We start from the raw sequence: 26,800 nt of genomic DNA on the forward strand, positions 1-26,800 counted from the left end.
CCTTATGTTGGTCCATGTGTATTTGCCATTGCTTGCCACTATTTCCCTTAGATGATTAGAATCCACAAATTCCTGAAAATCTTGTTGGATTCAATTCTTCACCATTGAGCCTCCCATTTTCTCTGAACAATTAAGTGTCGCGTTGAAATCCCCCCCAATAATAATCATCTCATCCTTATCATAGCTGAGTTTCCTGGATAGTTCTTGCTATAGCTCCCTCTTAGTGGGTGTGGCAATGGGTCCATACACATTGATCACCTTCCAGCACTGATTATCTTGAAATGCTTGAAAAACTACCATCATCCAATTACTGTGAGCCTCTACTATAGAACATTGTGCCTTTGCAGGATTCCAAAGAACCCCAATTCCACCTGAAGCCCCCAAATATTCTACAAAAACACCCTCCCACTGCCTCCAAAACTTCATATTTCTCTCTTCCTCCACCTTACTCCATTTGGTTTCTTGAACTAGCACTAGATCTACCTTATTAGACTCAATTTGGTGCTTGAAAAGGCACCATTTGTTAGTGACATTTAAGCCCCTAGCATTTCAGCTTATGATCCTCATGGCTCCTTCGGAAGGGGTAACTCCTTCCCGTTTCTAAGAATTGTTTGAAAAAGTTTAGTCTGCCCTTTTGCACATCCAACCATTGTCAACTTGGATTTGTTAGACAAACAACCCCTTTGCCTATTTGATTTGATTTTAGTGGCTTTCAAAGTGGACTGGATTTTCTCTAAACCCTTCTCCTCCAATATTCCAGCCTGAAATTCTTTGAAGCTATCATCCATGTCTAACTCAGAGTTAAACTCTCCTTCAACATCCACATTTGTTAGAGGATCGCCAGGGTCTTGCCTCACCACATCCCTTAAGGCAAAATTCACTAGATCTCTACAATCCATTTTGCTCTCTAGTGGCTAAATTATCATCTCCTCAAAATGTGCCTCCAAATTTGGCAATGGTATTTCTGATAAGCCCAGAAATTCTGGTCCATCCAAATCAACTTGGAGGGACCCTGTTATCTCATGAACATCTTTTGTCTTCTTCGAAACATTTTCCTCTTCACCTACTATTTGCACAATGGGCACCTCATTAATATGGGTAGCCGCCAAGTCATCAGGAGAGTTGACATCGGGAGTTTGTGGATCTCCACTCTCCTTCTCCATATTCCCAACCTCTTGGATCACCTTCTCTGGCCATATTGAATCCAGGGACAACTTTAAGAAACACCCCCCAGGCAACTATGTAAAACCCTACCAAATTAGACATTATTTTTTGGGGGAAATTTTCATATGGATGGCGAAATTTTTTTTTAAAATGAGAAAAAAAGTTATTTTGTATTGGCGATTTTTTCTAGGGTACAAAAATTCCATAAATTTCTGGCGAATAATACTTTGTTCTATAGGGAAAATATTTATCGTGGGAGGCGAATAATTTTTATTAAAAGGAACAAATATATAATTGTATGAGTGAAAATTTTTACTCCGAAGGAAAAATTATTTAAATGTATTGGCGATTTTTATCGACTGCTTGAAAATTATTTAAATGTATTGGCGATTTTTATCCACCGCTTGAAAATTATTTAATTTGTTTTGGCAAATATTTTGTTATTTATGGAAAAATATATAAGTTATTGGCGATTTCATGAATTCATTGCCATTAATAGACAAGGCACATCACATCACATCACATCACATAATACATTGAGTCTGGACTCTGCACGATGTATCAATAAGCGTGACCTCTTTGACACGTGAAGGGTGACACATACCTAAAATCTATCAATGATTTTAATTGTTTGATGATAGTAGATCAATGGCTGAAGTTTTATTTCGGCCCAATTTTTTGAAGACAACATAGCTCACTAGAAAGTGCCCAGAATGGAATTGGATTCAATAGACACGTATCAAATGTCACAAATCACGATCGATAATTTTATTCATTTAATATATATCTTTTCACTAATTGCAATCCACTTTGTCGCTATGACTTCCAATGTGATACTTGCCAATTTGGTATTGGTTTATAGCCGTTTCCATTCTCGCACAATAGTGCATTTATGGGAAAGATTTGCAGACATACAAAAGATTTAAATTTTTTTATAGCAATTAATACGGTTAAAGAAGTAATTATTACAATCAATAGCTTCAACTATTTATATACAATCTCTACTTCTTTCATCTTCAATTAGCCTTTGCCATTTGGTAGATAAATCGTCGAAGCTCACGGTATTTAAAATTTTAAATTCTTCCTCTAGTCTAGGTTTGTAGGCTCAGGTTGTTTAATTTGTTAATCTATTTTCTCAAGATGGACACTCCCATCCGCTTGAGAAGCATTTCTGCAGAGGACCAGAGGGCCTTTATAGGCTCCATTAGAGACCCAACCCTCCAATCAATCTGCAATGAGGTTGGGTTGTTCACCAATGAGACTGTGGAGATGGTGTTGGGCAGAGAGTTTTTGCGAAACGAAAATAAGTACCGTGTTAACACGAACATTACATCCCACTTCTTAGTGTCTCTTCTAAACCTCGGAGGAGACAAGGTGGATATACTGATGCTGTTGAGGAAGGTTTTTAAGGAAGACTTCCTTGGAGAAGACATTACTCTTGTCGTCCTTGAAGAAGTACAGGTGGGGATCCCTTGGGCGAGTGAATTATCCAAGCTTCTCCTCCCTGACCAAACAGTGCCAGTGGCTAGGCAACCGTTTCTCCTAAACCTGAATGCGGAGCAATTGACATGTCACAAGAAATGGGCGTAGATTGGTAGGGACTTCCTCTAGAAATGGTTGCTCCTGGACGACTTTCCAAACTACATGTGGCTTGAAGAATTCTCTCAGCTTATGTTGTCTGAAGAATTCTACATGGAAGGAGGGCCAGATTCTTAGGGCAAAATTGTAAACAATTCCACTACCTGTGCCCTAGCCCTGCCCCCCTGGGCCCCTAGTAGTTTTTTTTTCCTATGTCCTCAAACCTTAACAGGCTCAGTGCCAGTGGCTCACTCATTTTGGCTTTTAAGTTTTTGAGGGACTCAAGTCTCAGATGTAAAAATTATAATTTTCCAAAGCATAAATATTGATGATAATTTTTCAAATTCCAGTTTGTTTCAGTTTGCCTCTTAGAGTCTTATGGATATAAAAATGTTTTCTATAATTCTATTTCATTTTTATTAATTAAAGTTTTTCAAATGTTTTTTGTATATGAGCTACGTTATTTCAATTATTTGTTAAACAATAGAAATAAATTTAATACTGTGATCGTTTTTATGTAATGCTTCTTCCTCTATATTTAATATATAAAAAAAAATTCAGTTCGTTCCATTAATTATTTGTACATTGATTATGGTTGATTATAATTTTATAAATATATAGTTAAGATTTGAACTAAAACTCCAACTTACTTATATTAAATTTACTTCTTTTTTTTTTGATTGGTAAATATTTTTTTTCATTCTATTGATTCAAAGATTTCAAAATACAAAATTTGCAGTCCATCACCATGCATAAATGCAGACAGAAAGAGATCCATACTGTCCACAGTCCAAACTTGTAAATTATCCTACCCTACATCTAGTAGCAGTAAACAAAAAACTAGGTCGTGGCTGGTTATCCAACAAATGTTCCAGCATTGATAAAAAGTTTTGGAATTAAACTAATAGTTGAAAACATTTGGAAGCAAACTAAAAAAGTACTGGCCGATAGGCCACTCACTCGCTATCCCCCTGCGTCGTCTCCTCTCTTCCTTCCTCGGAGGTTGATGCTTTCTCTTTTGCCACTTTAGCTTTCATTTTTGGAATGCAGTCTAGGCACCCGAAGTCATGGTTGCCCTCCAAACTTGCCAGTAGTTGTATGGCCTCGCCTTCTTCAAATCTATCTCTCAATTCCCTACCAACCTCCATCCTTGCCACCACGTGCAGAGCCTTTAGGACTTCATCCACGCTGGTTAATTTCACAAAAAGTTTCATAGCTTCCCACCCCACACGAGCTCGTTCACAGCACTAGTATTTGATTTCATCCTCTGGGCCACGGATAAAAGGGAGCAATTCCTCCTGGTCGTCCCCTTCCTTAATTCGAATGCCAACTCGTGGCACCACCCACTCCAAAATTGAGTCCAGGTTGATAAAAAAATCCCCATCTATCAATTTGACCAAAGTGAGTTTCACCTTTTCCACCTCTGATTCGAATTCACAGGCCCACCCCAGAATCAAAGACTATACCTCCATGCTGGTTCGATATCGGTGATGGATATGTGCTACCTCCTCCGCAAGCATCAAACGAGCTGCCGCCCACAGCTTCTCATCCTTAAATCGGAATAATCCTTGCATTCGTTTATCCGATACTTTGCCCAAAAAGGGCACCAATGTTTTTTCTATTTGCAACGTGAAATTGGCCTCCATGGTCACCTGCAATTTCAAAAAACACTTCCTGCAAAAATAATGTAATACAGAAGCTATAAGATACAAATTTGGTCTTCTTCAAAACAAAATCTGGCACGCAGATCAAAAGGTAATAAATTCTGCCTCCGTCTAGGGCGGGTAATGAGTGTGGAGGATAAGGCATTAATGCCATGAGATCAGGAAAAAGATTTCTTGCCATCCTCTCCTCCCTTCGTTCATGCGACCTGCCGCAAACAACTTCCTTCTGCAACAAACATTCACCACCTTGACAGTTGTACTTGCCACATTTATTCACTTAACAAGTTGAGAACTGCACATTTTTGAAAAGACTGCACATATTTACTTATTTTAATTATATTAAACTTTAAATTAATATTTTAGATTTAATATTGAATGTTTTCTTGTTTATATTAAACTTTTACCTTTCAAATTGTATATCAAAATTTATATTTTTATTTAGTTATTTGTTTATTTTCAGAAACTAAGTTTCATGTTTTGTACTATTTTTCAATTTCATATTTTGACAAATAATATTAACATTAGATTTAATAGTTATCTCAAACTATTGCACATCTTTAAAATTTAAATGTCTCTTATTATGGGACCGACGACATCTAACAACACTCAACAGGTACCATCGTCCGTTGGATGAGCAAAGATCAACGACTTAGGGTGGATTTTGACCCAAATGTGGGAAGTGAACACATTTGTGAGAACTTCACCCGAAATTTAACATTTTAAATTTAATTAAATATAATTAAGTCTATAAAGCTTTTTTTTTGGCAGAATTTTAAAATGGTTAAATAGACTTTAAAAACAAACCTGAAAGTGACAAAAGTATGGTGACGTGCCAGAAAAATGGCAGAAGTCATGGTTCCCACGACATCTGACAACAGGTACAATCGTCCGTTGGATGAGCAAAGATAAATGACTTAGGGTGGATTTTGGTCTGAATGTGGGAAGTGAACACATTTGTGAGAACTTCGCCCGAAATTTAACATTTTAAATTTAATTAAATATAATTAAGTCTATAAAACTCTTTTTCAGGCCGAATTTTAAAATGATTAAATAGACAAAAAACAGACCTGAAAAGTGACACGAGTATGGTGACATGCCAGAAAAATGGCAGAAGTCATGGGACCCATGACATCTGACAACAAGTACAATCATCCGTTGGATGAGCAAAGATCAATGACTTAGGGTGGATTTCGACCTGAAATTCGAATGTGGGAAGTGAACACATTTGTGAGAACTTCACCCAGAAATTGGAATTGAACATTTTAAGTTTAATTAAATATAATTAAGTCTATAAAGCTCTTTTATGGGTGGAAGTTTAAAATGATTAAATAGACTTAAAAAATAGACTCGAAAAGTGACACGAGTATGGTGACATGCCAGAAAAATGGCAGAAGTCATGGGACCCATGGGCCACGACATCTAACAATAGGTACCATCATCTGTTGGATGAGCAAAGATCAACGACTTAGGATGGATTTCGGCTCGAATGTGGGAAGTGTTGGTGTAAATAATTATTCATCATGAATATTATTACACTTACTTAAGTTTACTTAGGATAATGCATTTCATAGTAGTTTGGATATGAGACACTTGGGTGTTTGTGCCACATTGGGATAGTGTGTGTAGGAGAAATTCCACCTCTTATGGTGTTGATCTTGTTATTACACTATCATATCCACTTATTGTGGAGTGATAATTCCACCTTCGGTGGGTGATCCACCTCATGTGGAATATTATATTATTTCTCCTACCTACCCACACCTATTTCCTACCTACCCTTGTTTCTTATTGAGCCACATGTCATATTTGTGTGCTCATACATATCCCTAGCCTTGCCTATATAAGCAGGCTCATCTACATTGTATGTAAGTTGTTGATCATTTTCTATTGATGAGAATACAGTTTATTCTTGTCCTATATTGTGTCTCTATCTTGCACATTTCATTGACCTCTTGATCTTGGCAAAATCCAACATGGTATCAGAGCAATTGGGGCTTCATTGATTCGTCTTGAAGAGGCATTACTGCGACGTCAAGAGGCAGATCTGAGGAGCAACATCTTTTGGAGGCGTCCTAGACCAGATCCGACCTCTCCATTGCGTCCAGAAGGTCGTTTCCATGAATTTTGGTTATAAATTCGGCCTATTTTGGTGAGAAATTTTTTTCCCCAATTTTGCTATATCGTACGAATTTTCGGAAATTATTATTATTTTTTCGGAAATTTTTTTTTCTTTTTTCTGAAAATTGTTTTGAAAAAATTGAAAAATCAAAAAAATTGAAAAAAAATTGAAAAAGATCAAAAAATTGAAAAAGAATCAAAAAAATAAATTAAAAAAAAATGATTTTTTGGGGGGTTCGCAGACCCCCCTCGTGCTGCACGTACCTGTGCTCCGCAGATTTTTGCAGGTCGTACCTGACAACGCAGTCCGCACGCGTCGTCGCCTGTACTTGTTCGTCCCTGCGTCTCGTGCCGCGTACGCCGCCGCAGCCTCGCGTCGCTCGCCTCGTCCTCCGTCCGCGCCGCGCCCGTCCGAGCAGCACCTCCCGACGCCTCCAATCCCCGGTCTCCACCTGCGCTTCACTCCCTCCGGCCTCCTTCCTGCGCGCAGCGGCTCCTCCCGCCGCTTCGGCTCCAGCGCCTCCCAGCTCCCGACCTCCCGGCGTCGGACGACTCTCCTCCGCCGCCGGCCCTTGGTTCCGGCGATCCTTCCACGTGGAGACCAGTCACCATTTCGGAGGACCTGCGCCCGCCACGTGGCAGGCGGGCACTGGCCCGCAGGTACAAACTTGCCACGCATCATCCATACGGATCGACACATCATCTGCCAAATCAGCTCGCCCAGTCAGCAATTCCATACAGTACGGAATACACAGTAAGCTATCCACGTAATCTGTCCGTACAGTACGGACGTCCAGTCAGCAGAGGGCGAAGTTTTTGCGACGGTCATACGACCGTCAAATTTAATCGGGTGACTTGCTGACGTCAGCGCCACATCAGCAGGGTTTGAAATTTTTTGGACCCCCTCTCATTTGCATTTTTGATTTTGCAGTTCAACTTCAAATGGCCATAACTTGCTCATTTTTGCTCCTTTTTGGGTGAATTTTTTTTTTAAATGGGCTAGAATTTCGTGCTCTCCGCAGTGGTGAAAGAATTTTTTGATTTTGATGCACGGATTTTTCAGAAAATGTAGTTTTTGTTGACTGGCCCTGAGTAATCCCAGTTTTTGCAACTTCAGAGGCTTCGTTTGGGGTCATACGACCTCTTTTTTAGGTGCCATTTTTTTTGAAAGTGCGTATTTTTTCGTCTACTTTCACATGATGCTATCAGATTGATGTCATTGTAAGTAGAAATTGTACTTTCAGATCTTGGCCATTTTTGGCTCTCTTGGTACTTGTATATTTGCTTGAATCTCAGTTAGATTCATTGCACTATTGATTGAAGTCTCTTGTATCTCATTTGAGAAGTTGTAAAATTTACATCATAAGTCTACTTTGCCTTGTCTTGCAAGTGGCTCATTGTAATCGCACTAAGTATAAAGTGCCAAAATCATCACTTTGGGGGGGTTACTTTGATTGATTGAATTTGGGGGGTGTCTCTTGTGCTCTTGTGCTTTTGTGCTCTTGTGTTCTTTCCTTTTTGCTGCTATGGGTTCTTCTAAGTTTCCTCTCTTAACTCCACATAACTATGCTACTTGGAAAATTGATGCATGGGGTAAACTTATGGAAAAAGGACTCACTCATTACATTGATGGAACTATTGTTGCTCCAGCTGATCTTAAGGCTGATCCAGTTGGTCACTTAGATTGGCTCACTAAAAATATCATGGCAATTGGTACCTTAAGAAAGTATGCATCAAAGGATCTCATTTTTCATATTGAGAAATGTACTCTAATCAAGGATGCTTGGCAAAAGTTTCAAGACTTGTATGGTCAAGTTGATGAGATTAGGGGATATCAAATTGATAGTGATCTCACCATGTTAGATCCCAAGAACTTTGATACTATACAAGATTATGTCACTAAGGCAAATGAGTTGAGGGCACAACTCAAAGATTGTGGCATTGATAAAAAGGATATTCAATTGATATTCAACTTGATAGGCAAGCTTCCACAAGAATATGCAGCATTTGTTTCTAGTTTCCAAACTCATAGGATGACAATGGGTTCAAGCTACAAAATGCCTACATTTGATGCTTTCAATGAAATGTTGATGATGGAAAAAACTAAGTTGATAAGCATGGGCATTCTTAAGGCTTCTTCTAAGTCTCAAGCATTAGTGGCAAATCAAGGGAACAAAGGAAATCAAGGAAAGGACAACTCAAACAAGAAGAAATGGCAATCAAAGCCTAAAGAAAAAGCACCATCTTCTCCACAACAAGGAGATTCATCCTCTTCCAAGAGAGATAATTCACCAAAGAGGGAGAGACCTACTTGTGCTTATTGTAAAAAGATTGGTCATGAGGAACATTGTTACCATACTAAGAAGATTGATGAACTCACACATATCATCAAAAAGCATAACATTGATTTGCCTAAAGTCTACAAGAAAGATGATTCATCAACTTCCACTTCCTCACATTCAAAAGGAAAAGGGCAAGCATTCATGGCTTCTACAAGTGGAAAAACTCACTCTTTTGGAACAAGAAAAGGAAAAGCTCTATGTGCTACTATCAGTCATGATTCAGAGAGATGGCTTCTAGATTCAGGGGCTTCTCATCATATGGCATCTTCACAATCTATGTTCTCTACATTTGAGCCTTGCACCATGCCACAGATTTTGATGGGCAATCATACATACATGGATGTGATTGGGAAAGGATCTATTGACATTGGGGATAACTCCTTCAATGATGTGTTGTGTGTACCCCACTTGACAAACAATCTCCTTTCTATCTATCAAATCACACATGGCGCAACTAAGAGAGTTGTGGAGTTCACACCTGACTCAGTTTTCATTAGAGACATGGAGACTAGAGCTATCATTGCAACTGGGGTGGTTGATCATGCATCTCGGTTATACTCCTTTTCAGATTTTGTTGATGATGATGATTTCACATTTGATGATTCTACACATGATTGTGATGGTTCAGATTTTGAGAACTTTGGACACTTGAACATGGGGATTCTCACATGTGACCCCGTTCTTGAGTCTTGTATTTCATCTCCTCATATTGATATCACATCACCTATTGCACCTGATGATGCAGATAGTGCGACAGTTTTGCCTTCATGTGATTCAATGCAGCAGGATATACATTGTCTTCCAGCTTCAGATTCATGGGATGATTACTTGACAGACATTGCAGGTTTGTTTGTGGAATCCTACATTGCAGATTTGGGAGACATCATTGATGACATTCATCTTCTCTTTGATGAAGATGATCCTTCTTCGCTTGTTGCGAGGGCACACTCTGACCCTCTTGTTCATTCTCTACATGATCATTCTTTCGAGGTTGACATGATTGTGGATACTTATGTACAACAGTTGGAGGAGGTCTCTTTATTTTTTGAGGAGACACATGAGTCTTTGGGACATGTTCTACATCCATCTCCACTAGATCTTGGAGTGCCTTTTTCAGCAGTATGGCATAGTTTACCATCTTTGGAAGGGGTATCTTTCAGCATCGACATGGGGACACTTGAGCAGTTTTCAGAGATTCCTTTCATCATGAGTTTTCTTCATACATCTTCCCTTCATGATTGGGGAGACTTCATGGATACACCTTTGGTTTTGTTTCTTCCTAAGGGGAGGAATGTTGTTCGACATTCGTGGAACAGTTTCTTCATACATCGAGCTTCTATCATTGGTGCAGATTCTTCATTGAGGGAGGATCACAGTTTGACTTCTCTTCTTCTCTCATATGGGGGGGACTTTTTCCTCACATGGGGTTTTGTTCCTCACATACTTCTTTGAGAGTTCTCTTGTATAGCTTTCATCTCTCTTTTGGGGGAGGGTTTTTTCCCATTGGGTTTTTCTCTCTTTCCCCACTTTGTGAGAGATTTCATTGCATTGGTTTGCATGCATTTGCATTTGTTCATGGGTACCTAACATGGCCTCGTAGCCTGGACCCATCTTGCATTGTAGACTTAAGGGCATTCCCCTAAGTTGCACTTAAGGGGGGGTGTTGGTGTAAATAATTATTCATCATGGATATTATTACACTTACTTAAGTTTACTTAGGATAATGCATTTCATAGTAGTTTGGATATGAGACACTTGGGTGTTTGTGCCACATTGGGATAGTGTGTGTAGGAGAAATTCCACCTCTTATGGTGTTGATCTTGTTATTACACTATCATATCCACTTATTGTGGAGTGATAATTCCACCTTCAGTGGGTGATCCACCTCATGTGGAATATTATATTATTTCTCCTACCTACCCACACCTATTTCCTACCTACCCTTGTTTCTTATTGAGCCACATGTCATATTTGTGTGCTCATACATATCCCTAGCCTTGCCTATATAAGCAGGCTCATCTACATTGTATGTAAGTTGTTGATCATTTTCTCTTGATGAGAATACAGTTTATTCTTGTCCTATATTGTGTCTCTATCTTGTACATTTCATTGACCTCTTGATCTTGGCAAAATCCAACATGAACACATTTATGAGAACTTCGCCCAGAATTGAAACGTTTTAAATTTAATTAAATATAATTAAGTCTAATGTCCTCATAATTTATACTGAAGTAATGAATGTTTTGTCCTTTGGCATGGAATAGTTATTAATAATAATTAATAAAATTACAACATGATTCTAGATATTTTGCCATCGTCTGTTGGATGAGTTAAGATCAACGACTAAGGATGGATTTCGGCTTGAATGTGGGAAGTAAACACATTTGTGAGAACTTCGCCCGGAATTGAACGTTTTACATTTAATGTCCTCAGAATTTATACTGAAGTAATGAATGTTTTGTCCTTCGACATGGAATAGTTATTAATAATAATTAATAAAATTACAACATGATTCTAGATATTTTGCTCTTTAGATATTACTTTTGTACTTTTCAGAGTTTTCAAAATAAGAGACTCGTAAATCATAATCGTATTTCATTTCATGGACAAACCTGTAAATCAAGGGAGATTCAGAAACAACTACTAGATTGAGGAATGCAAGTTGCAACAGAGACTGTCTACGCCAATCTAGTGAAATATAAATTCTAGGTAAAATCTACAACACCTACATCCCACTTTTTTTCTTTTTTTAATCTCGTGGTCCAATTTGAGGGTTAACATTTTCAGGTTTTTATCTAGCATTATTTTGAATTATTAACAATAATAGTGATGGGGAAAACGAGAAGCAGTAGTTCAACAGAAAGCCAAGTGAAAAACAAAATTTACCTAACCGAACTGGTTAAAACACTAGGTTTCACTGATGAATACCATGATATGTATGACCTTGCTATCCATGGTGAAAAGCGTATCATAGATATTAGATATGCATTGTCTAGTAAGGCGACATATGCATGCAGGGCAAAAATTACTGTTTTCAACCCAATATTACAACAAAAAACATATAAAATCGCATCGTGGGATGTTGGATTGGGAAGCATGGTGTTACCTGAAGTATTCCCTTGCCTTGATTTTGTCATGGTCTGCACCAAAAATTATGATGAAGATTAAAAAAACAACTGTCAATAAAAATACAAAAGAGGAAATTATATCCATAAACGAGGGAGAATTTGCTCGTTTGTTGAACCTAGGATTTGAAGCCCAAAACTCAAACGTCCAAATTGACCTTGGAAAGATGGCAGGGAATTATGAGAGTCTCGATCCAAGTCGCAAAGGTTCATTTATCAAAGCTCTAATAAAGAGTGGTACTGGTATTGTGTTGGATCAGAATCATAAGCCTCCTTGTGATTCTAACATTTTTGTTCCATGGGTTGGGGATACTATTTCCTTGCTGTCATTTTGCCTGGGATTGGAAAATAATAGGGAAGTGGGTGCAAGCCTTCTTGAAATGATTTATAATATCTATTGTGTAGGTCAGCCAATAAGATATAATTTTATTGAGCACATTGTTCAACACATGCAAAAACAATTACTAATGATAAAAAAAGGTTCCTGTAAGACATTTAGGTTCTCATCCTACTTGTGTTATCTCCTTCTATCCAAGTATGGTGCAATATTCGAGACCAACAAGCTTCAAATTGTGAACTATAAGATTGATGAGAAGACTGGGAAGAGAACAGAGTGTCCAATATATGAATGGACACCAAAGATAAGGATGCATGATAACAAAAAGAACTACAACCATTTTGTAGACTTCTTTTTGGCACCAATGTATAATGAAATTACAAGCACTCTGATGCCTAGGTTGCCTGTGTCTTGTAGAGATTGCATTCAACTCGGAAGTCAAAATAGAATTGGCTGGCTGGTTCTTCATGGAAGAATTCATTGTGTTAAGGTTTTACGGATCGAGACTAAAACCATACAGACTTCCAATACATGTGACAGAGAGGGTATTTGCATTAGAGTATGTACGACAATTGGAGAGAACAAATAGGCACTTCCATGGTTAGCAAAAGAAGAGCATATTTCCTTCCTTGCCTTCCTCATGTGGAGGGTTCACATTTGAGAGAAAAACATTCAATGTGGCACATGATTTTTTGACAGTTTTTAACTTTGGTGATGAGGGTATCTGACAGTATGATCCAATCGGTGTAGTTCAAGCAAGGCTTAAGAAAAATGGGAACTCTTCAGCATTATGTCAACATAAAAGTAAACCATTGCTAGAAAAGCTTAGAAACATGGACTCCTAGGATGAGGTTAAAAAAGAGATGGAGAAAATTGCAGCTGACAATAACATTTCAACAGAAGAAATTTCATCACAAATTATGGCATTGCACACACAGAGGACAACAGAGGAGGGCCAGGGCATCCAAAATAGGAGGTCCTACAATTTCTACCTAAAATCTGCTAATCCATCTAAGAAATCTATTCCCAAATCAATTCTGCAAGAATGTAAAGAGAGTTTTTGGACTCAAACCAAAATAAATGATTTTTGGACTATGAGGAAGAATCTCGGTGAACCAAAGACCAGTGCAGAATTTGAGACCATCGATGAGGATGAAGAGTTTAGCAAATTGTGAAATATGGATCATCCCACAACAACACATGGCAGGAGTGAAGATGATGATGAGTATGAGGTTGAGCCCACTCCAACAACTACTATAGTCCCTAAAATATTAGGTGTAGTCCATGAGTCCATGAAAGAAAAATATAGCAAAGGGGCAAGCATTGTGGAAAAAATGGGTTTTGAAGGTGGTGGTCTAGGTGCCAGAGGAGAAGGCATTTGGTATCCACTTCAGGTACAAATTCCATCAGGGTCAAAATCAAAAGCTCCTGTTAAACCAGTCATTGGACTTGATTCTTCAGATTCATCACGGATAGGTACTACTCATTACCCTCAGGGTCCACCTACATTTGTTTCAGGTTCAAATCCACAACCACCACCACATCATGGTATTCCCATTGGTGGTGAATCAAGTGCCACTGCCACAGGTGGGGAATCTGGGGATAATATTCCCATTATTGTTCAGTCAAGTGACACTGTGATTGGTGGCCATGGTGGGTTGGCATGGGTACTACTAGTACTATTGATACTAGTTGTCTAGTTGCTGGACAAGGGCTTCAACAAAATATCTCTCGCAAGAGGCCACTAGTGGTAGATACCAATACTATTCAGAATCCTATATCAAGTGCCACTGACACTACAAAATAATCATTTGCAACTTCAGATCACACACTTAAAAATATTATGAAAACTACACATGAAAGTGTTAGTGGGAGTGAGACAGTATCAGGAATTGTTGTTGGTAATCCTAGTCAAGCATTTGTTAAAACCACAGGAATAAGTGGAACTGGAGCCTCTGGTATTCCTATGTCACATTTCAAACATTCAATTGCTTTAGCAAGCCCAAATTTTCATTTTCAATATCGTGATTACTATGAAAAATATGAACACACAACAAAAGCAAATAAAGAAAAAATGAAAGCATTTCATAGGGTTTCCCTGACTGAAGTTTTAAACGAAGAGCCTACAAGGAACAGGGTATTTCCAACATATGAACCACATAAAGATATGATGGAGTTCATGGTTGTTATGCCCCCGACCCCAACTAAAGATAAAAATCCACCACACAGTCAGATAGATCCCTCTGAATTTCAAGTTAGCACCCTCCAAATGGATTTTTCCAAAGTACATAATGTTGGTAAAATTAGTGTGTCAAAAAGGACTAATGAAGTGGTCTACACTTCACTACTAAAGGTGGAGAGAGAGAAAAATAAACTGGAGAAACAAATAGAAAAGTTACAGGTAGACCTGGTAAACGAAAAATCAAGGAGGAAAGCAGCAAAAAACAAGTGCAATGATTTATAGAAAAGGATAAAAAATTTGGGCTCTGCAGTAGAAATTGCAGAGCAAGAGAAGATGGATGCAAAATTGAAGGACCTGAAAGAAAAATTGGCTAAAAGCAGTAAAAAAATTGATGAGGAAAAACCCAGTTTTCAAAAATTATACAAAAGTTATGAGTCTGTTGCTGCCAAAATGAGAAAATTACAGGACCTATTGGATCATTGGAGGGAAAAAGAAAAACATTTGCAAGAGGAAGTAGAGGAAGAAAGAAAGAAATGTGCACAAATGAAAGAAGACCTGCACAATGCAAATGATAAAATAAAAACTTTGGAGGGTAGATTGAAAGATAATATGAAAAATACAAAAAAGTATATACAAGAAAACATTTGGTGACAAATAATGCAGAGGAGTGACAAGTTGTGGGAATGGTTTGAATTGAATGAAAGTCTGAGAGTAATTTATATGAAAATCAAAGGGCACTTTGAGAAGAGCACACATGTTTATTCAAAAGAGGATATGGCAAAACAGATTCTGCAAGTAGTCTACAGTTCCAGTGACAACTACTTGGCATCCAAGGGAATTAAGAGCCGCATTGATGCCACAATTAAGACATCATCTATCATTCAAAAATGCCAGAAACTAAGGGAAACATCCGAAGTTATGAAAAATTGTGGAAAAAATATATTGAAGCTACAAGAAAAGAAAAATAATTTGATTAAACTTGGTTTGCCTAAGATCAACGACCCATCAAATTAATTCATTGGAAAAGAAGCTTACAAAAAAAGAATGGAGATAAAAATGAAGTCGGATTTAGACTTGCTTCCTAAGGACACAACTCCCCAAAGCTTTCTGGAATTCATCCAACCATTTACAACTCTAAATTCGGTATTGGATGAAACAGTGATGTTAAGTCAATCTTCTAAATATGGAATGTTGACAAAGTTGCAGTTGACTTTCCATAGTTTACAGAATATTGACCTTCCATCAGACGAAGAGTGGAGCACCCTACAAAAACTGACACATAAATCCTAAGAATCATAGTATGTATTGCACAATTTTCTTCGTTTACTCTTAATTTCAAGGTTTTATGTTTTTTCTGTTTGGAATTTGACATCGCTTGAAATAAATTTGTTTTGTGAATAGGAAAAAACCAAAACTCACACAACTATGATGCACAGTGCAAAACTTCAGCCAGTAAATTTGTATTCTCAAATTCTCCCTTGCTTTAACATTTATGCATTTCTCTATTTTTGATTACTAGGTTTTAGGCATTGCTATTATCTATATTTAATTTGTCATGGCATGAATTAATATTTAATTTTGAACTTTGTTTTTTGAACAGGAGACATCAGACATGTAGCAGGTGTTAAATTGCTAATATGGCCTGTTATGGCCATATAAATCTGTGCTGAGTTTGTGATTTTGATGTTGAGTCTTCACATGTTGCAAACTTGCAATTCGACCTGAAGTTGTTGTTGCTCCCTTGTTTCTATAAAGGGAATTCAGGGTCATTTGCAAAGGGTTCTGAAACTTTGTATTCCCTTTTGCATGGACATTGGAGAATCACACAAGAGCTGTTGTTGCTCTCTTGTTTCTATAAAAGGGAATTCAGGGTCATTTGCAAAGGGTTCTGAAACTTTGTATTCACTTTTGCAATTTGCGTGGAGAATCACACAGATTGGTGTATTACTATTGAATGAATTGTATCATATGGCTAAATTTGAAAGAATTAATGAAAATCTAAGTTCTCGACATGTGTATTACTATTGAATGAATTGTATCATATGGTTCTGAAATGTATCACACAGATTTGAGACTCAAACATGTCTAAATAAACAATAAACATCTCTGCATCAATAAACACATTATGGTCTTTTTTTTATGTTATTTTAAATCTGGAAAATTGGAAATAGAAAGTTGAAAAATACAATTACAAATCAATATTAAATTCTAATTGCAAAAAGTAATATGCTTTTGTAATATGAATGATGAGATACAGTAATAAGATTAATAAATACCAATCTCTTACAGTTGCCATTCATCCTCATCAAATTCAGAGCTTTCTTGATTCTTGTCTGTGGTTTCTTCACTCTGAGTTTGCATACCTTTGTTGAACTGCATCTCAATGCTACCAGTAGGTCTAGTACATGAATCAATAGTCCCACTGGCACTTTGGTTTGAAGTGTTGCCCAATCCTCTTCTTTCATATTTGGACCTCCAGATTTGCAGTGGCCTATCATAAGGAAAAGTGTGGACATCATACCTAGATGTATAGAACCTCAAGCAATTTTCCAAATTTTTGTCTAGTTTGTTTCTTAGCTTTGATTTTAGGAATCCCAAAGCACTGAAAACTCTCTCATCTTCCACCGAACCCAATCTCATGGTAAGACATAAATCAGCAAGCTTCACATATTCTGGCATTGAATCACACAATGCTAAGTTCTCAGCTATAGTTTTCCAAAGCCTTGTTATTGATCCCTCTTCGCGGGGGTTCTCCATTTTGGCATATTGTTCTCTCATAGTGTATGCAAAACGAGATGATTGCTCTCGAAGATGAGTTTCATCTAATATTCCATTTATAGTTACTCCATTTAATTCTCTGGATGTGCAAAATTGTTTTATCAAAATTAGTAGCTTACTTCGAAAATCAGATGCATTGTTGAGGCTCCAATAATGAGGAAACACAATAGACATGGCTTCGAGAAGGTTGTCAGGAGGGAATCTGCTTCTAATTTGTGAGGAAAGATCATACGCAATTTTCTTCATAGAAGTAGTTACAGTTTCAACAATCTTGTCGAAATCTTCCCTTGTAACTCTTGCTAGTTGCTTCCTGGGGTGCTTTCCTGGTTCCTCGGGGTCGACCGTGGCATAGAAGTGCATTGGTATCTCAACTCCCCATACATTGGCACATACCTCCCCATCTGCACCTATTTGTAAAAAGTTATCAAGATTGTTCAAATCTGTGAGTGTTCGCCACTTAACAAATTTTTCATCAGATAGTGTTGGTTGATTTCGATAGAGATTGTCGAGGGTCATGCATGTCATCTTACGCAGCGTAGCATATTCTGCAATATATAGAGCTCTTTTTTGGGAAGCCTTCATAATATTCCTCATTTCCTCTAGCATGGGCAGAAGAGCTGCTAAAGTTAAGAGTGTCTCTAAATTACTTAACCTCCGAAGAAGGTCAGAAAATTTTGGTTGATCTGATTTGTTGCGAGCTGTGTGAAATAGTCCAATCAAGGATGGATATTCTAAAAACACTCAATGCGCTGGACCATCCAAAGAGATCCATCTGGTATCATTATCCTTGAGAAGCTTATTCCCATCAGTTATTCCATCAACAAAGTGTTGAAATTTCATAAATCGCTTAGGACTTCAACAAAAGTGTGAGTAGAGCTCTCTGATTAAAATTTTAATTTTTTAACCGAAGCAAACTTGCTCACAATTCCCAAAGCTAGACTCATTCTGTGAGCCATGCAGTGAATTGCAGTAATGTACGGTGCAAATGAAGTTTCAATCTTTGTACAAAGACCGTTCTTGTGAGCTTACATTACTGAAGCTCCATCTGCTCCAACACAAACCAATTTTTTGGCTACCGTCATGTCATCCATACCTCCATATTCAATTAAACTTCTCTTTACTAGTTGAAATAAATTTTCCACAGTAGATGAGGTTGGCAGGTATGATTCTCTACAGTATAAACATGCATGTATACCCATGAAATGTTGTCTACTGCTGTAACTTCGTCTAAAGAAAATGCAATAAAGTTTGACTCTCTTGTTTTTTCCTTTACATCTTCTTTTTCAACCTCAACAAGACAACTTGCCCATTCCCATTCACTGTTTACTGACCAGTGTCTATTAGGATAGTTAAGAACTTTCAAAAAGTGTAATAAACCACTAATTGATGGGAAATTTGTCATAGCATGCCCCTCTGCTCAAAATATAAAAAACAACGCTTAACTGAACAACTTTTCCCATTTTTTCTATTTGCATTACTTTTCCAAAAGTAGCTTCAATAGAACCTTTAACTTCAGCAGGCTTCATCTGTATTTTCTCATGAAAACAATACTCTTCGACATTCCTCACATGCTTACATTCCTCCTTTGTTTTCCATCTTATCACTGATTTTTCAACCCCGTCTATCATTTGTTTTTCATAAACTTTACCTATATGCTTTTCTATGGTGTCAAATTTTAGTTGCAACCTAATTTCCTTGTTATGTTTCCAAGTGCAAATCTTACACCTGCATTCTATTGGAGGCTCGCCTTCAATTGGATTCTCCATTGGTTCAATGAATGGATACTTTGACGCCCAATTAATTTGAAAATTCCTCACTGACATATCCCACTCCCGATCCTTTTTTGATTGTGGTTCACCCTTTTTTGATCTGGCCTTTCTTTTCCCCTTTCGTGCATTATCATCAATGGCATTATCACCCAAGTCGATTATATCATTCCGGCTAACTTGGGCATCTACCAGATAATCTTCTTCAAGATAATCTCGATCTGAGATATCAAGTTCGCCGCCGTCTTCAACATGCGGTGTAGGTGGCAAATTTTGTACTTGTACTTGTGATGATGTACTGATTTTCACCACAATCTTTTCCAATGCCAAAGTATGAAGACAACGTTCTGCTTTTTGTTGGCCTCTCATGGCCTTCCCCACATTCAGGTTTCCTACCCCTCTTCCTGTTCGACATCTCCAACGAAATAAAGGCTAGCAAAAAAATATCAATTTGTTGAAGAAGCAATATTAGACTATAATGTATAATATATGTTTCATTGGCCCTACGACCTACAATCTAGATGTCTGAGGTCTAAATGTCCCCCCTGAGTCCTAACTACTTGGCACTGATAGGTCACCACTGAATAAAAATGAACTCAACAATGCAAACAAATATAGATAAATTTAGAATAATATTATAACACTTCAAAAATATGATCGCTCACCTTTAGGTCACTAGTAGTCGCCAATGCAGTCAACAACAATGATTTTCCTTGGTCTGAAACTTCACTATTGATCAGAATTCAAAGCCTAGAACCCACCAGATTGTGTTGAGATAGATTTGATCTTTGCATGTATTTATACCAATCCTTATATGGCGAATTCCGTGGGAATTTTATATGGTATACAAATATCTGACGAATCTCGCGTAACTATAACACGACTTATGTAATTTTTTAGGCGATTATAGGTCGTCCAAATACAACTTATGTAATTTTCAAGGCGATTATAGGTCATCCAAATAATTGGCAAATACAATATAGTTGGCAAAAGTTGGGGTGAATGGAGACACGTGTCGACAAAATGTCGAGGGAATTGGGTCCTCTTGGCTAACAAATCTTCACATGCCTATAGGCGAATTATGGTCATATATTAAGGCAACCTCGAAGAGTGTAGGCGAAAAAAATTAAATTTACTGTGTGTCCATCGTATATTGCATTGGTGAAATCATCGCATAGAAACATTTAATTGCCTAAAACATATGGTGATTGGGTCGTGACTTTGACAGAAATTGATAATGTTCTGGCGACATGGCCACTCCTAATCGGTACAAAATATACGCCATTTCCCAGGTCGCCAATGTGAAAAATTCACCACTAAATTAATCTCTGATTGAATCTATCAATTATTTCTCCATATCCGAGAGTGGATCTCTACATAGGTTAATTTTTGAGATACTAAAAAAGGATTGATCAAATTTGTGGAGAGTGCTAACAGAGACTTTGGAATGGTAGTTGTTCGAGGTGTGGGATAGCGACTTGCATTGCAGACATAAATTAAGCTTGTCCTCCCTATCAATCACTTGGGTCCAATTGCCTATGTCAAACATCAATTCAATTTTTTATGGGATCTCCACTTCAAAACACTCACACAAATCCTGAAATAGACTCCCATGTTATGATCTTCTAAGGGATTGTCAAGATAGAGGAACTTGCCTAGCTTACAACCTATACTTCTCAAGATCCCATCCCCCCAGAATTTCAATGGCAAGTTGTATAGACGGAATCACACTGACGATTCAAGGATAGTTTCTTCCCTAGGGTTGAAACTGCGTTTCCAATCAAAGAGATGCATCTAGGCTCCATCCATGAAAATAGGGGCAGAGTTTAGGGCCTTTAGTTTGTTGTCCAAGGAGTTGAAGGAGATCAATTAAAACCAATTGCAATCGGCTTAATCGCTATGCCCTCTCCCCATTGCCTTTTACACCAATTGCTGATAACCTCACGACTCTTCCATCTAACCCCCCCCCCCCCCATTTAATGAAAAGCCCACTTTTTTCTAGGAATTCTTTGTTTTTCTTTACTACTTCATCCACAATAGATATTGACCAAGTGTGTGTCAAAGAGTCCTTAACAATTTTTGGTTTTTTGCTCAGATGAGGATTAGTTCCATTGATAGTTGTGTTTGCGTTGTGATTAGATCGGTCATTTGAAGTTCCAGCTTTAAAGCGACCAAATCTCCAATTACGCACCATATCCTCCTTTGATACAAACATTTTCTTGAACCACCCATTCTTCCCTCTCTGAAAGACCTCGTCTTTCCATTCCTGTGAATTAGAGGGCCAATTGCAGTAGGTTGATTGGAGCAGTGGGCTCCAAATTGATTCCTTCTCCGAGTCCAAGGAGGTTTGGTGAAATTTTGATTCCTTGCTTGAAAACCCATTCTGGATCTTGAGAATCTAGGAACTCCAAGAGGAAAAAGTTGCCATCCATTCCCAGTCTAGGAGAGAGCATCAACCTAATGCCTGTTTCTAAAAATCCACTATGACCTATATTGCCCCCGGTGATTCGAAAAAAAAGCTGGCTGCCTCCTAGCCTGCATCTCCGATCCATGACCCAAATTGTCATACGCCCACCATCCATTGTTGACTCTTTCCCTGACTGCTTCCATCAAGATTACTTGGTCCGTCTCATCACTCCATGAGGGCTCCTTTGAATTCTCGCTCCTTCCTCTTGAATGTCGATCGTGGAGCTAGATTCGCCTAGCTTAGATCTACTCCCGTGCACCCGAATTGCCTGCGCGACGCCCGCCATTCTGGATCTTGAGAATCTAGGAACTCCAAGAGGAAAAAGTTGCCATCCATTCCCAGTCTAGGAGAGAGCATCAACCTAATGCCTGTTTCTAAAAATCCACTATGACCTATATTGCCCCTGGTGATTCGAAAAAAAAGCTGGCTGCCTCCTAGCCTGCATCTCTGATCCATGACCCAAATTGTCATACGCCCACCATCCATTGTTGACTCTTTCCCTGACTGCTTCCATCAAGATTACTTGGTCCGTCTCATCACTCCATGAGGGCTCCTTTGAATTCTCGCTCCTTCCTCTTGAATGTCGATCGTGGAGCTAGATTCGCCTAGCTTAGATCTACTCCCGTGCACCCGAATTCCCTGCGCGACGCCCGCCATGTGGACCCTTTTCTTCACCTCTTGCACTCACCATAGTTTTTACAAACTTATTAGCAATGCGAAATTATTTCTAGATTTCTTTTATGTTTGTATTTCTAAGCCTTTTTGTACTAATAACTCTATTTATGATAGTATAGAGTAGAAATATGTATATCTTGTCCTTTTACTCTCATTTTACACCCACTTTTGGTCCTATTTGTACATGCATTATCCTAATGCTAATTTTATCTTACAATTCTCTCTCAAATATTTTGGTAGGCCCTAGAATTCACAATGGGCACAAATATATCCCATGTCTATGACTAGTCCATAAAATTGCCCCCCCAATTCATATCTCTTTCTTGCTTTTCAAATTGACCTTTTCAAATAATACCATTGTTACTCATTAACTTACAAGCCAAAAACATCAAATTAAGCATTGATCATGGATAATATAAGGGCAATCTCTAGGTTATTAGCAAATGATTCATCAATCACATCAAATACATAGAGGAATCAAAACAACAAAATATTATTCACACTACATTGAAATGTTTATATAAGCTTTCACTACACAATTGACTTATCATTTAGGCATCTTGTACTTATGCATCAAGAAGTTTACAATTTTTTCTTATAAACATTACTAGTCTCCCCCTTTTGCTTTTCAACACACCCATCTTTAGGTACAAGGACACACAAATACTAAAGAGAAAGAAAATAGAGGAGAAAAAATGCTTTATAAAGACTAAATACTAATAAGAAAACTAGAGCATGAGTGTTTTCCTATTTAGGAGTCGAGAAGATTTTCAACGGAAAGATTTGTACTACTTATATTACTGATTCAATTATAGAAATCAATTTTTTATTGTTATTCACAATCTATATGGAAGAACAACTATTAACTACACGAGAACAACAAATAGAATTCAACACACCTTAAAACTCTTAAATTTATTAGTCTTAACTCTTTATTGAAATTTGATAACCATTTACCATTTTGTATCAACTTGCCTAAACTTGAAAGTATATATTACACACACACACACACACACACACATTTGTTTTAATTTTTCTTCAAAGTTATTAATTTTAAAATATTTCTTGAGATTTCTCTTGATTACATATATGTTGTTTAATCTTTTCTAATTACTTTCACGAAGTTTTTATAATTTCCTTAAACAACTATGTATTGACTGAAAATAAATGAATAAATAAATTGAGCGACTTATTGATGTGTGTTTATCAAAAGAAGAGTTAGTCTACGAGTAATAGATATGATTTTGGGGGGATGAGGACCCTCAATGGTGACCTCATTGATTTATAACTCTGAATCAAAAGCATTTACCCCTTAAAAAAAGATATGATTTTGAGATGAAGGGGTTATGGGAAAAAAAGACTTGAGATAGAGGTGATACAAATATTATGAGTCCAATTGTAAGAATTTGTAACTTTGATTTCCCTAAACAAAATAAAATATACAAATAATATTTTTGTCAACATACACATTTAATATGAACTATACTTTTAGTCTCTCTCTCGATCTGAGTACAACGCACACAGAAGCGTCTTATTTCTTCGCTTGCTTCGGAATGCTCTTGGCCTTCGTCGGAAATTTTCGCCGTCTGCAACTTGTCACAGGCAATCAAGTCAACCAACCAAATCAATATACTGTCTAACAAATCAAAGAACTTCTCCCTGCGTTTCTTAAGAAACAACAAAGGAGCTACAATTATGCCCGCGCCCACTCCAAAGCTCATCCCCATCAACACAAAGAAAATATCAATGCTCTCTCTTCCCCTGTTTTTATTCACACTTTCCTTCTTAGGCTTGCTTTCATCCTTTGGCGAAGGCGACCATGACTCGTTCAGTTGTAACCCGTATAGACCTGGATTATGTGAGAAGGATGAGGCTTCAAATGTTAAGAACTGTCCTCCTTGCGGTAACCTTCCTGTAAGATTATTGTATGACAGATTCAAGTAACTTAGGTATGTGAGAAGTTGCAACTCCACAGGAATATCTCCAGACAGTTGATTTTGCGAGAGGTCAAGGGACTCTAGCTGTACCATTCTTCCCAAGGACTTGGGTATATCACCATTAATATAGTTTCTTGAAATATTAAGAATGATCAAACCAATCAGGGATCCCATGCCTACAGGGATTTGACCAGATAATCCATTGCTTGACAGATCGAGACATTTTACTAATCTCAAAGATCTCACAAACTCCAGCTCTAATCCTTTGCTTCTGATGATTATTTTCTCTACATATGTTGAACCTGTTATCCGTCCAAACTCAAAGAATTCTGTATCCATCGAGACATTTCCCATGCCCTTCATCTCTGAAATGTTGCCCGGAATAGCTCCTGTCAAACTGTTCATTGAAAGGTCTAATATTTGAAGAGAGGGTACTTTAACTACATCAGCAGGTACACTTCCTTCAAATCTGTTTGATCTTAAGATTAAAATCTTAAGACTAGGAAGCTCTTGAATCAAATTTAAAGAAATGTCCCCTGTCAGCCTGTTGTCCCCTATATCCAATATCTGCAACTGCCTACAATTTGCAAGTGTTGGCAGAGTCCCATTCAGTTGATTCCGATTGATTTTCAATGTTCGAAGCGAAGTCATGTTTCCCAACTCCGCTGGCAACTCACCTTCTAAATTATTTCCCTCCAAATTCAATACCTCAAGATAGTTGCAGTTTACAATACCTACAGGAATCTTACCTGTAAGCCTATTATTGGACAAATCCAGAATCTGCATAGACCACAGTTCACATATTGTAGATGGAATGGTACCACTGAGATTGTTGTGAGACAGAGACAGGTAACTAAACTTATATTCGCCAAATTCAGGTGGGATGGATGCACAAAATTGATTTTCTGACAGTTCCAACACAACCACTGAAGGAGGAGGAAGCGGAACCGGACCTTCTAATTTATTGTGATGCAAGTCCAGAACCTTCAATGTTTTGGGCCCCCCAAGCTTAGAAGGTAAAGCGCCTGTAAAATTGTTATAAGACAGGTTGAGTTGTTGAAGGGGAAGGGAATCCCATATCCACGCAGGAATATTGCCCCATAATCTGTTGTCGGACAAATCCAAATAGGAAATGTCAGCTTGAGTTATCAAGAAGGCCGGAAATTCACCCTCCATGTTACATGATCTTAGTTTCAGTGTTCTAAACGAGTTTTGGGGAATCCAGGTCGGACAGACCTTCACAGTTAACGCATTGTTTGAAATGTCTAGAGATACCAACCTGGAGAGATTATGAAGGTGGGACTCTGTAAGGGTCCCGCTTAACCGATTGGATGATAGGGAAAGAACATTCAGTCGAGATAGATTTGAAATGTTGCGAGGTATGGCATCTGTTAACTGATTGTTGCTTAGATAAAGAGTCTCAAGGGAAAGTAGTTGACCAACGGAAGCCGGGATTCCGCCAGTCAAGTGGTTGTTACTCAAATCAAGCAGAACAAGGGACTTTATGGTGGCCAAGGAAGGAATTGTGCCCGTCAGCTTATTGTAGCTCAAATCAAGCTGTGCGAGGGAGGTAAGATTCATCTCAAGTGACGGAACGGCACCGCTCAAATTGTTCCGACTCAAGTCAACATAGCGGAGGTTCTCAAATGCACCGAACAACATAGGGGGTATGCTGCCGTGCAACTGATTGTGTGAAAGGTCGATATGTGCTAAAGATGTTCCTAATGGAGGCTTAGTCCCAAACGAAGGCAAACTTCCTTCTAATTGGTTCATTGAGATATCCAACATTACAAGTTTTGTAAGATTTGCAATGGTGGGAGGAAGCTTACCTTGGACAGAGCAGTCCGAGAGATCCAAGAGAGTTAACGAGGAGATGTTGACAATTGAATCTGGAATAGCTCCTGCTACACTTGTTGCTGTAAGAACAAGGCTGTTTAGCGAGGCAGAGTGTCGCGGCAGAATGCTTGAGAGGTTCCCTTCCAAGTCCCGATTTGCAGACAAGTCAACTTCTTGCAGGTTTGGAAGGCTCAACAGATCAGAGGGAATGGAGCCATTGAGGTCACAGCTGCTAAGCTTGAGAGAAACCAGGTTGGAGAGGTTGTATAAGCCAGCAGGTATGGACGAGGAAAAGGAATTGCCACCGAGTTGGAGGTGGGTTAGTCTGGTAAGATTTGCAAGGGAAGGGGGAATTGGCCCGGAGAGCTCACAGTTGGACATTTGAAGACGCCTGAGACTGTACATTGTGGAAATAGCTTTGCCCCATTCATCGCTTGCCACTTGCGCCATATTCACCCCGTCCAGCAGCAGCACCTCTAAATCCCTCATGTTTCCTATCCACATCTGCATGTCAACAATTGTAATGGAGGATGAGAAAATGTAGTAATCTGTGGAAAGATCCAAGTGGCGCAACGCAGACATGTTGCCCAAATTCCTGGGTATCGTTCCCACAAATCCAGCATTTGACAGGTTCAGATGATGCAAATACTTCAGCGTGGGGAGTTGCTGAGGGACTCCAACACCAGTGAAGTCGTTAAAGCTCAAATCCAAGAATTGTAACATCTTTAGATCTAACAGTGGAGAAAGAACGTCTGTTTTATCACTCAGAATAGAAAGTGAAGTGAGATAGATCTGGGAACGAACACCACTGGTTGAATCCTGCAAAGCCAT

The 26,800-nt window shown here is 38.3% G+C and overlaps 1 protein-coding gene across 1 annotated transcript; it reads right to left on the reverse strand.

Annotated features, from left to right (window-relative positions):
* Positions 1 to 914: 914 nt before the first annotated feature.
* Positions 915 to 26,800, reverse strand: LOC131073747 (receptor-like protein 19). Its single transcript, XM_058010249.2, has 3 exons — positions 23,663 to 26,800; positions 6,789 to 7,227; positions 915 to 1,189 (listed from the first exon to the last, which is right to left on the reverse strand). Exons 1-3 carry the CDS (start codon positions 26,798 to 26,800, stop codon positions 915 to 917), a joined length of 3,852 nt encoding a protein of 1,283 aa, XP_057866232.2.

The sequence above is a fragment of the Cryptomeria japonica genome, chromosome 7, assembly GCF_030272615.1.
Source record: "Cryptomeria japonica chromosome 7, Sugi_1.0, whole genome shotgun sequence".
In the NCBI taxonomy this organism is placed as follows: domain Eukaryota; kingdom Viridiplantae; phylum Streptophyta; class Pinopsida; order Cupressales; family Cupressaceae; genus Cryptomeria; species Cryptomeria japonica.